The 12,774-nt window shown below is 38.4% G+C and overlaps 1 protein-coding gene across 1 annotated transcript in view; it reads right to left on the bottom strand.

Annotated features, from left to right (window-relative positions):
* Positions 1–12,371, bottom strand: part of Znf804a (zinc finger protein 804A) — a 200,271-nt gene extending 187,900 nt beyond the window's left edge. Inside the window, exon 1 of the mRNA XM_051166225.1 lies at positions 11,973–12,371. Within this exon, the coding sequence (XP_051022182.1) occupies positions 11,973–12,083 (111 nt within the window). The 5' untranslated portion in view covers positions 12,084–12,371. The remainder of the gene's footprint in view (positions 1–11,972) is intronic.
* Between the last annotated feature and the right edge of the window lie 403 nt (positions 12,372–12,774).

Here is a 12,774-nt window from a genome sequence, read left to right on the forward strand (position 1 = left end):
ATGATGAGTACAAGGATAATTTCTTATAAACTATACCTGGGAGGTATCCATGGCAATGAGAAAGCCTTCAATAGATACCATAGCAGCTAACAACTTGCCTATCACACGGTTGTATAAGCCATTACACTTATAAAACATAATTTTACTTTTATATGGATAATATTCCATCAATGGTACCTTGAGCTACTAGCACAAGCAAATTATCACAGAAAAATAAAATATTAATATAGCTGAATGCAGACTATCTAAATCATAGAATACAGCAAATGAGATTATAACAAAGGGAGTAAGTACAACAGCATAGTCTACCATCTAGACCTACTACCGTTTACCAGGAGCTTATGTATCACCCTAATACACATTTTTAAATATCCTTAATGGAATTTAACACAAAATAAACTTCTGAATATGTATTACTATGTTTTATTTAAAAAAAAAAGACAATGCAGAACTGGTAATACGGCTCAGTAGGTAAAGGTGTGTGGCCTCAGGCCTGATGGGTGGAGTTCAATCCCCAGGGTCAATATAATAGGTCAGGACCAACCTCCAGAATGTGTCTTCTAATATCCTACATATTCTATGACACATGCAAACATGTATACATGCAAAAATAAAACCATTGAAGAATAAATAAAGAGACAGTGAATCGGTGAGAAAAGCCAGCGTGACAACTCAGGCTAGACTGGTCATGGCAGACCTCTCTTGTCGGATTAATTCTCTCCTCTTTCTTGCTGATACAGCACTGATTTTACCCAGATTAATAATGTGTCAGTTAAATAAATACTATTTCAAATCTTGCCTGTATTTAGTTCATTCTCTGGAACAGTTCTGGCCAAATAATTTCAATCCAAAAGTATTGGGAAAGAATTATTGAATAAGAATGATCAGCTTTTGACATTTCTTATAAATTTTAAGCATAGTTTGAGGTTATTAAGAAATTGTTTTACACAGATTTATGTATGGGCCTTTAAGAGAGAGAGAGAGATGTAGAAAATGATGAGTATGGTTTCTTATAAACTCCCTCTTACTCCTTACTTGACTTTAAGGATGTAGACATGTTGGATGAAGCCATAATCAAACTGCATCCCTAGAAAATGCAAGTGAAATCAGAATTATTTGTCATGACATAAGCAAACTACATAATATTAAAATGTATCTACATATTTCTTACCATAAAAATATATGGGATAAGGGGTTGTCTCGGTGCACAGTTGGTTGGTACATGGGATTTTGGTTGCAGGCCTTATAATCACTATCAACTCACACAGACATAGAACTAACACATGAGCTCGTGTCTCCATGGTGGTGAAGCGTCACTGCTTTCAACTATTGTTTAAGTATGTAAGTATTTTAGACACACCAAAGTGGATGTAAGGACACACTTCTGGAGTGAGAGCCACTGTCTTCTCTATCACTGAAGCACCTTATCCAGACAATGACTGTCTTCTTCAAAAAGGTGATTTGTTAATCATGAAGGTGACTCACAGTGGCACTTCCTGAGTTATATCAGCTAGACATTTTCATTAAACAATGGAAACTTTCCATTTAATTCTCCACCTCCTATCTCTCTCTGACTGGTAAGAAGGTGCACATGTACACACACACACACACACACACACACACACACACACACACACACACACTCTCTCTCTCTCTCTCTCTCTCTCTCTCTCTCTCTCTCTCTCTCTCTCTCTCTCTCTCTCTCTCTATCTCTCTCTCTTTCTCTCTCTCAAAAAATTGCTCAGGACACATTTATAATCTTTAAAATACTTCTCAATAAGTTCAAAATCTCCAGATTTTCATACACTGTATAAAGTGCACGGTCAAACTCACAATCCCAAATATTTTCTAAAGATTCTCAATTGTGGAATTCCATGTGTTTAGATTTCCTGACTAAGAAAAACAAATACCACAATTGTGAAGCCCTCATAACTAGTTTGCATGTTTTTGTTAGAGTTGGACAAGCTCACATTTCTCTGTTTTCTACTATGTGCACACAAAAAAATGCAGAAACTCTTGCCATACATAACAATACTCATCACTTGTATCTTGTAATTCTTCCTGCTCTCCAAATACACATATAACAAATACTCATTATTTAGGCTACCAAGTCTATAATCAATCACTAAAGCTGCTTGAGGACAATGAATAAACTTGCCATTATTAATAATTTGGCCTCCAAACAGCTGAATAGGGATGATCTGTTCTCAGAATACTCCAAGAGCATGTAGAAAAGCTCTGAGATTCCAAGAAGTCATGTATGAATTAGCTTCACAAGAAAAAGAAAGCACAGGGACTCTGGGTGCTTCTGCCTGAACTGCTCTTTGTCAGGCTCCTTCATCCTACCACTTCAGCTGTGTACCATGGAATTACTAAAACAAAACTTCACCCCATTTGGATCTTCTTTGATACTGCTCATCACAGGATTCACATGACATGAAGGGAGAAAGGTTAACAAGGAGGGGAACTCTCATAGGCAAGGGCATTAGAGATTGATAAAGAAGGAGACAAAGACAAGACTGACAAAACTAAAAATGTTTGATAAAGCCTCAAGGAGTCATGATATTTTATATTTATCTAAATTTTCTAGAAATAAATATAAGTATATAGTTACACATAAACACCCATTAAAGGAAATCGTGTTACTTGTGCTGACAATGCTCTACAACATTACATATGACAAAAACAACAACGACAGGCATGACAATACAGTGTTCAAGCTCTTGGTCAACACAGTCCAACTGACTTTAAAACAATACAGGCTGTTGTCATTTCCCTTGCGTGTCTGTGTGGGGTAGAAAATAAGCCCCTCTAGCTAAAGACACCTCACACCAAGAACACAAGACTGAAATGGTTTGAGCTGGACATAGCAGAATAGCCTTCTTCCGGCGCTACAACTTCCATAGTACTAGGAACGACTATGTAGGCTACCAAGGTAAGGAAGGAACCATCTTTCTATCCAACTGTGATGGTTATGAACTACTGCAGTGACCTCAGAGGCAAGATACACATAAAGGGGACAAGTGAGAGTCATATGCTGATGCCAACAATAACTGTGTAACTGCACCTAACGCCCCCAACAGAAGGAAAATCATGTCTGGTACTGGACACCTAAACAACTAACTAGTGAAATCATAGACCTTAGAAGATAACCTAGTGTTGACCTTTACCAGACCAGCATAATTCCCGCCTACATTCTCAACCTTATTCCTACACCCACAGAGAAGTTTAGTTCTTATCCCCCAACACTGTTTTAGGGGAAGTAAATTTCATGGGCTCCCACCTCGAGACAAATAACTACAGGCAGCTAAGATCTGCTGTGATATGGAGAGTTAGCCTCTCCCAGAAATGATTCCCTAACTGGTTAATCAACACAAAGCCATCAGAACTGATATCTTATATACGCAAACAACCATAACAGACTCTGCAGTTTGTATTTATATATTTGTGTGTATGAACACATATGTTACAATAATGATGAAGAAACAAGGCCATCAGTTCGGAGAAATGGGAGTACTTGGAAAGAAGACAGGGTATGGGCAAAGTGATATAATTAGGTTTTGATTACAAATTTATTGTAATGATGTTCTTCATCATTTCCTAGTTTTCATCCCCTATCTAGGCACTTATTTCCAAAAAAAAATCCTCTATCTTTTCATAGGAAGTAAAACTCTTGGCTTGTGTTGTTTTAAAGTCATAACACGAACTCTGGTGCCCCTTTTCTGACCATGTCACCTGGATAGGGAGACCTGGTGGCACTCAGAGGAAGGATAGCTAGTTACCAAGAAGAGACTTGATATTCTGAGAGCATATATAGGGGGAGGAGGTCTCCCTCAGTCACAGACAGAGGGGAGAAATGGGAGGGAGGGAAGATGCGAGGAAACAGGGGAAGGGCTAACAATCGAGATGTAATATGAATAAATTAATGAAAGTACCTCAGCACTTAAAAAAAATAAAATAAAAAAATAAAGTCATAAATGTCTAATATCAGTAAGTCTCAAAAGTTTCATGTTTCTCACTTAATGGATGCCTAGAAACTTATTTTACCTTAAGCCTATATTGAAAACCATCCCAGCTTTGTTCCAACACCAGACATTTCATATTCTAAAGCCATCTACAAATGTGACAGCGTGGGGCCAATTTTTCCCATTCCATCATCATGCTCTGCATGGCCTCCCCGCATCTCCTCCCTAGGAAGGCTGCCTTAATCACATCTCTCTAATGGGCCCCGACCCTAGTCTGGGTGCCTACATTCTGATCATCTGCCACTGTCTTGCCTCTCTGTGACCATTTACGTTTTACCAGGGACACAAAATAGAAGTTCCTAAAACTACCACCTAGAAGCTTGTCTAGAAGTCTAGAAGTCAGGCAAATAGCAAACGTTTTATTCTAGGAACTCACTGGAGGTTATGATGACCAATACTGCCCCTCAGTCACATCTCACCACCGATGAAAACAAAACCACTGTTTTTACTACTCAGTAACCTCATCCACAAGCCAACATAAACCAGCTTTCTGCTAGGCTGTACTACTTGCCTGCTGCATGAACAGTACTAAGATAACCATAAATATGCTCTGGATTTGTTTTTCCACAGTAAAAATCTAGAGATTTCTTCATCAGGTTTCATAGGTCTCCCATACTATACCTTATGGTGTAAAGGCGAATATTAACCACCAAAATGATTACACTACAGTTGTACTCCTGGTAACCTTTGGCTGCTGTACACGATCAGAATTCTGTGTTTTCATGAATAATTGTTTTAAAAATGGAAAATCTTTATTTTTAAAATTCTTTTTAAAACACATATTTAAAAATCCGGTGTGCTACCAAAATGTTATGCACTACTAAGAATAAGTTTAATCTTTTCATTTCATTCAGAGTTAGCTTTACTATTTTACCTCAAAAAATATCGTATCTTTACCTGTGTGTTACAACAGAGAGTAAGCATGTTAATTTGCATAATTATAACAGGGTATGCTGTGGTATTAAGAAATGATTTTATATATATCAGCTATCATAAATTTGCTTGTCAATAACAGATAAAGTTATGATAAGCTCTAGAATTAGTCTTAACACCAACTCACTTATTTTCTGTTACATTCAACCAATTGTATTAATCAATTAGTTGGTTTATTGCATAAAAATGTTATGAGCTGAAGTTGAGTGCATCAGAGTTATTCAAGTAATTTAATTTGTTGACTTATTTGTGTATGGGGAAGTGCATGGGTTAATATACACACAAGATTTATATGAAGGAATTGGTTCTGTAGTTACAGTAATGGGTGAGTTGGAAATGTGGAGGCAATTGGTGGACTAGAAATGGGAGAGGCTGGTCCGCAATCATAAAATAGAATTTATAAGAATAAATTGGTCTGAAAGACCACCAGCACACTGCATGAGGCCATCTTCCATTGGCTAAATCAATGTCATTTAAACTTTAAGTTACTAGATTAGATGTTAACTACATTTACAAAATTCATTGCTGCAATATAATGAGCATCGGGTTGATAAGTGGCTACTGTACATTGAATCCTACATAGCTAATTTGCTAAGACTGCTGGTAATTGAAGCACAGCTCCACTACCAGAAACATTTTGTGTAAAACGGTACTTACATTTAAGAAAGTATGTAGCTTTCTCCCAAAGATGCCAAGCCGTTATTAAAGAGTTCAGAATAGTATATCTGGTAATGGACAGCATTTACCTTAACAACTAAGACTGCGTCTTAATGATTTATTACCTCCACTGTCTCTTACAATAGAGAGTATAGAATAATACATTTATATAAATTAACGAAACCTTGCCAGTTAAAAACACTATCAGAAACACATTATATGATGAAAGCTTTTCTTGGATGCAAGGCTCCCATATAATGGAAAGGAATATTTAAAATAATTTCAAGATAGAATTTTCAAGAAGAAAATCCAGAAAAATGATGCTTTAATTATATTCCTTGTGGTTGGCAACATAAAATGTGATAGACAGAAACATATAATCCCTTCCTAAATTTAAGTTACAGTACAGCACAGATTATAAGCACTATGTTCTCTGAAGTAATTTATCAGATTCCCAGAGCACAGCACCCCTTCAATAGCTTTATGTTCCATTTAGAAGCCAGTAGAAGAAAGTAGCACAGTGCTGTAGCATCATCAGAATTAATTTAAAATGCAATTTGTACTACCATAAGAATATTAATAAACTGGCTTCCCCCTATATAAACTAAGCATTTCAGATATAGATCATGTTTCAGAACAACTTACAGACTAAAATCATATTCAAAATTGATTTTGAAAAGATGAGAAACAGTAAAAATGTACGTAAAGTATGGTGTCCTAACTGAGAAGATTCTATTCTTATTTTATTTTACTTTCCTTTATTTTTGATGTTGAAAATTGAGTTTAAGTCTCCATAAATGGCAACTCTCATATGTGTCACAGAGCTATATTCTCAAATAAAATTTATTTTAAATGTGTATCATCCTCTATTTTTTATATGCTTCTTGCTATGACACTGTTCCAATATGTTTAATCTGGAAAACGCTGTCAACTAATCTAACCATTATGTGACAAATAAAGATGGGGGACATTATGAATGTTCTACAAGTGATGTTAAGGCTATTGCCTTCAAAAAGTTTTCCAAAAAAAGAAGTGCACAGAAACAGACAATTTTATCTCTCCACGGGAAACTTTGATTCTTGGAGTAAACAATGTAGACATAATTAAAATAATGTCATTATCTGAAGCTATATTAAAAAGTAAAAAGTACACAGCAAGAAAAGCAGATATGTGAATTCAGGGCCAGACTAATTTACAGAGCAAATTCTAGGATAAACAGTGCTATCCAGAGAAACTTTGACTCAAAAGAAAGAAACCAAAAGCAGTATAGGAGTGATAAACTAAAAAACATGATATTTCCAACTGATAGAGAAACCCAAAAATGTTCAAACACTACACACTAAAGAAACTGCTCTAGAATTTGAAAGTGTTCCAAATCAAACTCAATAAAGTTGCTTGACTAGGCCCTCCTGCATTTTTAAATTAAAATGCAGTTGACAACTTCAATCCCCTCCCCCCAAAAAACTACTGATGCCCTTCTGAGGAGACAAGATTCTACGAAACCACTCATGGTTCAGCTAAGGTAACTCCGCATTTAACGGCAGCATTTTTTTCTTTATAGTAGTGAGTACATTTTTGAGTCATATTAATAAACTTTCAAGTTTTAGTGATGTTTCTTATTTGAATAATATGTCTAAAGATGTATATGCTACAAGGTTTTACTAAGGTCACACCAAAGAGCAAATGGCACATTAGTAAAAATGCAAAAAAGCCATTAATGCTGAATGTATGATTTTAAAACATACTTGGAAGAATATGTAATCGCTGAATGTATAAGCATGTTCTTAAATGCTGATACATATGTGGACATATTTTTCTTATCACTGGATGCTAGCCTCCCCCATAAACTCTCTCGCAAATAGTAATCTCTCAATGCTAATTTTTCAGTGTCGCCAACTCAGCAGTCAGTCTCTTCAGTATTATAGCCAGAAGGGGTACCCAAAATCGGTTTCAGTGAGTCAATGAAACTTTTAAATAATAATTTCTAGAAGATGCAGGAAAAGTAAATGAATTAAATTATATTTAAACGACAAAAAAAAAGCACATGGTGTATTTCAAGGTCAATCTAAATTTTGTTACTTCCAGTGTACACACATACACACCAAAAAATATATATAATTTTGTATTTTAAAATTAATACATAAGAAAACATCCCCAGTGACAAGAAACTTTTAAATAAGTCAAAAGCTGAGAAGACATTTAAAAGGAGAATCAAAGTGGACAGGAGGGCTGGCACACAGACCACACTTGCCCTGTGACCTATCGACTACGGGGCCTCCGGTCTCCAGTGTAGCGGAAGACCTATCGACTACGGGGCCTCCGGTCTCCAGTGTAGCGGAAGACCTATCGACTACGGGGGCCTCCGGTCTCCAGTGTAGCGGAAGCATCTCTGTGAGGCTGAATAAGCTGAATAGCAATTGTGCTGAAGAGCAACCAAAAAATTAACATCATTTCTTACCGAACCCGGAACTTCCCATATCAACAATGGTATTCATCCTACAGAACTCCGACCTTGGTGAAAAGTTAAGTATGTTTGCCCACTTGAGGGCAAGAAATAAAATACATCTAAATTCACTTATTTTAACTTAGCATTATTTCTCTGTCCTTGGAGACAAGAAGAAGAGTAAAATGGTTTCAACTATACATGACACAATACTTATCTCTTAGTCATATTTCACACGGGTCCTTATATGTTCCATGATTTATAACAGGTAATTAAATCTGTATCAATACACTATGTGGTCTTCAACCATCACTGATGCATTTCTGGTACTCTTATTTAGTGATATTAAAACATTAAGTGAGATATAAAAATTCTATGCAGCTAACAGATAGAATACAGCAATGACATCTTAAGATTCTTAAGTCAAAACACATACTTCATATTGAAATACCATATAGATATATATTACATATTTAGTCATATATTCAAACATTTAAGATAAATAAGTAGGCAAGTAATTCCCATAGATTAATTTTAAAAAAATTATTTAAAAACTAGTTTCTCCTGCAAACTAAAGTTTAAGATGGACTTCATAGATCATAAAGTTTATTCAAGATGACTAAGTTCTACATTTTATCTATAATAATCTGTATCACTAATAAAAAATTCATTTCTTGTTCCTTGAAATTAAGCTATGTTAAAAGAGAATAGTGCAATTTGCAACAGACTCAATAGTAAGTAAATAATTTTCTACTCTCTGTTTTTAAGACATGACAAAATGGAGGGTTTTTGCATGTATTGAAACTGTTAATTTATGAAAGTTCATGACACTCGAGATTGACAAAATCTGGGACTATACTGGAGTACATATCATATATATGTGTGTATACATGCACAGTCCAAACGTCTCATCACATATATATGTGTGTATACATGACAGTCCAAACGTCTCATCACATATATGTGTGTATACATGCACAGTCCAAACGTCTCATCACATATATATGTGTGTATACATGGACAGTCCAAACTTCTCATCAAGGTATAGTTCCGTTGGATAACTGTCATTTTTGATATAAGAAGCTCCAGGATTTGTAAGAAAAGAAGTTAATGTATTGATTGGTCTTCCCCATAGCTGCTATTTAATTCATTAATATACATGAATTCCTGCATATAGGACAGAAGCATTTAACCAATGACATTAAAATCCGAAGAAACTGGGCATGTTGTAAGCAACTTTTTATGTGTGATTGCATACTATATTAAAAGCCCTACATAGTGAATAAATCTTGAGAATGACTGTAGGGTTATACAACTGTTTTGATTAAGTCTGAAATTTAAGGGAATTAAAAATACTCACTAATCAGCTAGTAATTAAAAATAATTTAATTTCTTGGGAAAATAATTGTTTTCTTGTGAGTATATTTAAATTATATCTCCTTAAAATTAAAAACTGTAGACACATGGACATCACTCTAATTTCTTTATCTTGGAGGCATAATTCAATATTGAAGTTAAAATATAAAAATATATAAATATTATTCATTTATTACTCTATGAATGTAGGCTTTCAAATATTGTACATATTTAATACACACAACTTAATAACTTAATGACTAAAAAAGTGACACAATTTTAAATGATTTGCATAAACTTTAACTTGAAATTTTTCATCACATTTGTAGGTTAATATTTATGCTTCATATTAAAGTTGGTACTATTTAAACCTCAGGACCACTTATGTTTTTAGCTGACAAAATATAGCATATAGTAGGACTCAAGGATACGTCAATATATAAGTATAAACAAGTCTATATTAATTAGCATAACTGTCTTGTCAGTGTATGAAGACTTCAATTATACTTAAGGATGAGCATACATCTTATTTTTCTTAATGACAAAACTCATAAAAGAGCATTCGGAACACATATTCTTGTTTTCCTATAAAAGGTTGAGTAATAATGTGAGCATATACTGCGTTTAAGTCAGCACAACAAATGCAGATGGGGCAGCTTACCAAAGCTAGAAGAACTGTCATGATCACCCCTACAAGCTCAGTCACTACCGTCTCGAGAAACGTTGTGAACCTTACTTCATAGTGAATCTCTCCTGTTTACTGCTCCTGACACTTATATATATGTTGATTTATTCATCTCATTTAGGCGGCTGCTTTAAACGCACCCATTTTAATCATGGGGTTACACAGGCAAAACTCATATCCAACCTGCCCTTTGTCAGCTTGAGTGATGAATAACTCATTCACTTCAACTACATGGCAAACAAGTCTTCACAAGCAAACCGAGTCCCTGGAAAGCCTAGGGACAGTGAAGGAGTGCGGTGAACAGCGCTGTAACAGGCTCAGGTTTGGCAGATGATGGCTCACCTTTTCTGTGAACTCTTGAAAGTGTTAGCATCAACAGGATGGCAATATCTCCTTGTTCCGAGACTTATGCTTGTCCTTAAATTAAACTCTGTTCAATTAAAAATAACCCAAAAGTGTTGAAGGAAGGGTTTTTCTCTTTAAATTGTTACTGACCTCTCTGAAAGCCAAACCTCAATAATCCTTCTAGACTTTCCTTGCCCTATAGTAAGTACTCAACTAAAGAACTCTGTAGCACATGCTGTGTTACAAAAACAACAACAACAACAACAAAAAAAAAAAAAACGCAGCAAATAAACATATCCTTAACATTAAGATATCAAAGAGTAAATCAAATACACCATATATGTGTCTAAATCCACTGAAAACTTCAAATGGGAACTTTTCATCCTGAAAACATAGACATTTATTTATATGGACACCCTTTTAAACATACAAAGAGGCTTAGATTAAGAAAACTGTGTCTGCTTTTGGGCTAAGGGTGTTCTTGAACTATTCTGTCTTTACAGATAAGCGAGCATCGGGAGAAGACTAGAGTGAGGTCTACTTGTGGGCTCAGACTTCAGAAAGTCTTACACTTTTACCAGCTGACTTTGCCCGGACTCTGCAGCATTCATTCTAAAGGGGCTCCCCACTACCACACTCTTCCTCTCCACAGGCGTGGACTTCCTCAGACGCACTTGCTCATGAGAGTTGGTTCTGTAGGAAGGTTTTGCGGATGATGGAATTTGGGTGGAAAGTAGGAGTTATTCCCTGAGCTACCTCTGAGCTCAGCACATCTTGCACCAATCAAGTTGTGATTCTCCTACTTAATGTTGGAGGACAGCCGAGCTATGCTATCCAGCGAGAATAGCTGTGTGGGTTTTGTTTTCTAACATGTTTCCTACTGGCTGTTAATGTGGCACAGTGATCACCTTGCACCCATATCCCTAAACTCTACGAAGGGACAAGCTGAAAGTAGACAGCTTGGACGATGGGATCGTTCTGCTTAGCTCTGTACAACTTGTCAGGAGAGAAGTTTCCTGTCAGTCCTTCAGCAAAGAGCCAAGAGCCAAGAAACAAACTCTGAGACCCTAACTCAGTCCAGCCACTTTCCCTTAGCCACCTGCCACATGGCTCCCTGTTCCATCAGAGACACCCCACCTTCACTCACCTTCAAGCTGCCTAAACTGAAAGCTGCCACAGGGACCACTTGGAGTTAGGGCTCCTTCCTATTTTAAGGTGGACCTATTGAGATAAGGAGAGAGCGACAATCCTCAGCACTGTGGAGTGTGGTGGACAGAGAGTGCCAGGGGAAATCTTCAATTGGAGCTCTCCTAAGATCTCTTTCTTTTCCTACACCCGAATCTCATCCCACGCCCACTGGATAAATAAACGGAATAAATGAATGCTTCGCAAGCCAAACAAAATCACGAAAGCTCCCAAACCCCATCAGTCAACTCGTTCCTCCTGATATGCCCTATCAGAAGAGAGACAGATAGAAACAGAGAGACACACACACAGAGAGGGACACACGCACACACAGAGAGATTACCAGAGTTTTGTTCCCGTTCTTGCTGAGAGGGCCCCGGAAAACTCCCTTAATGTTGCGAAAGTGTCCGTTGCTGAGATGCGTGGAGCTGATGACAATGTAGTAACACTCCATGGGGCAGCCGCCGCCTCTCCTCCGCAGCCGCCGCTTCCACGCTCCCGCGCCCTCAGCCGCAGCCTGGGCCAGGAGGATGGGCTAGGGAATCTCGGCAGGGCGAGCAGCAGCCGGCGGTGCGCTGGCGCCTGGCACGCGAGATCCTTATGCCCAGCTGTGGTGCGCGCCCCGCCGCCTCCGCATCCCGGCCGCCTTCGCCGGGGCTCCAGCGCAGTGCTCGCCTGGTGGAGATGGGAACCAGGACTTAAGCCTGGAGAGACGATGCTGCCTGCGGCAAGCGGGGCGGGGGGTGGGAGGGCCGGGCCGGGCGGGACCGGGCGGGAGCGGTCAGAGCCCGCGCGGCAGGGCGCAGCCCGGCAGCGGGAGCCGCCCGCGCGGCAGTGGCAGCGGCCGCAGCATCCCCCGCGCCGGGCGCCCGCACTCGCAGTCGCTGCCGCTGGCAGGCATGAGTGTTATTATAGTGCGCGGCGTTGCCGGTCCATCGCACTGAGCCAATGGCAGGGAGCCACTGGGCTGATACTGAGAGCTGTCAGAGGAGTACATCTGTCACCCGCCACCTCCCCCCCCCACTCTCCTCCCCCGCCGCCCGGACCCACGGCCTCGCCAGCCCTGGCCACGAGTGGGAGCGCGTCGCGACCGCCAGAGGCCGGAAGGCGACGGCTGGTTACAAGTGCGAGACTCCTGCGAGGTG

This window comes from Acomys russatus, chromosome 24 (assembly GCF_903995435.1).
Source record: "Acomys russatus chromosome 24, mAcoRus1.1, whole genome shotgun sequence".
NCBI lineage: Eukaryota > Metazoa > Chordata > Mammalia > Rodentia > Muridae > Acomys > Acomys russatus.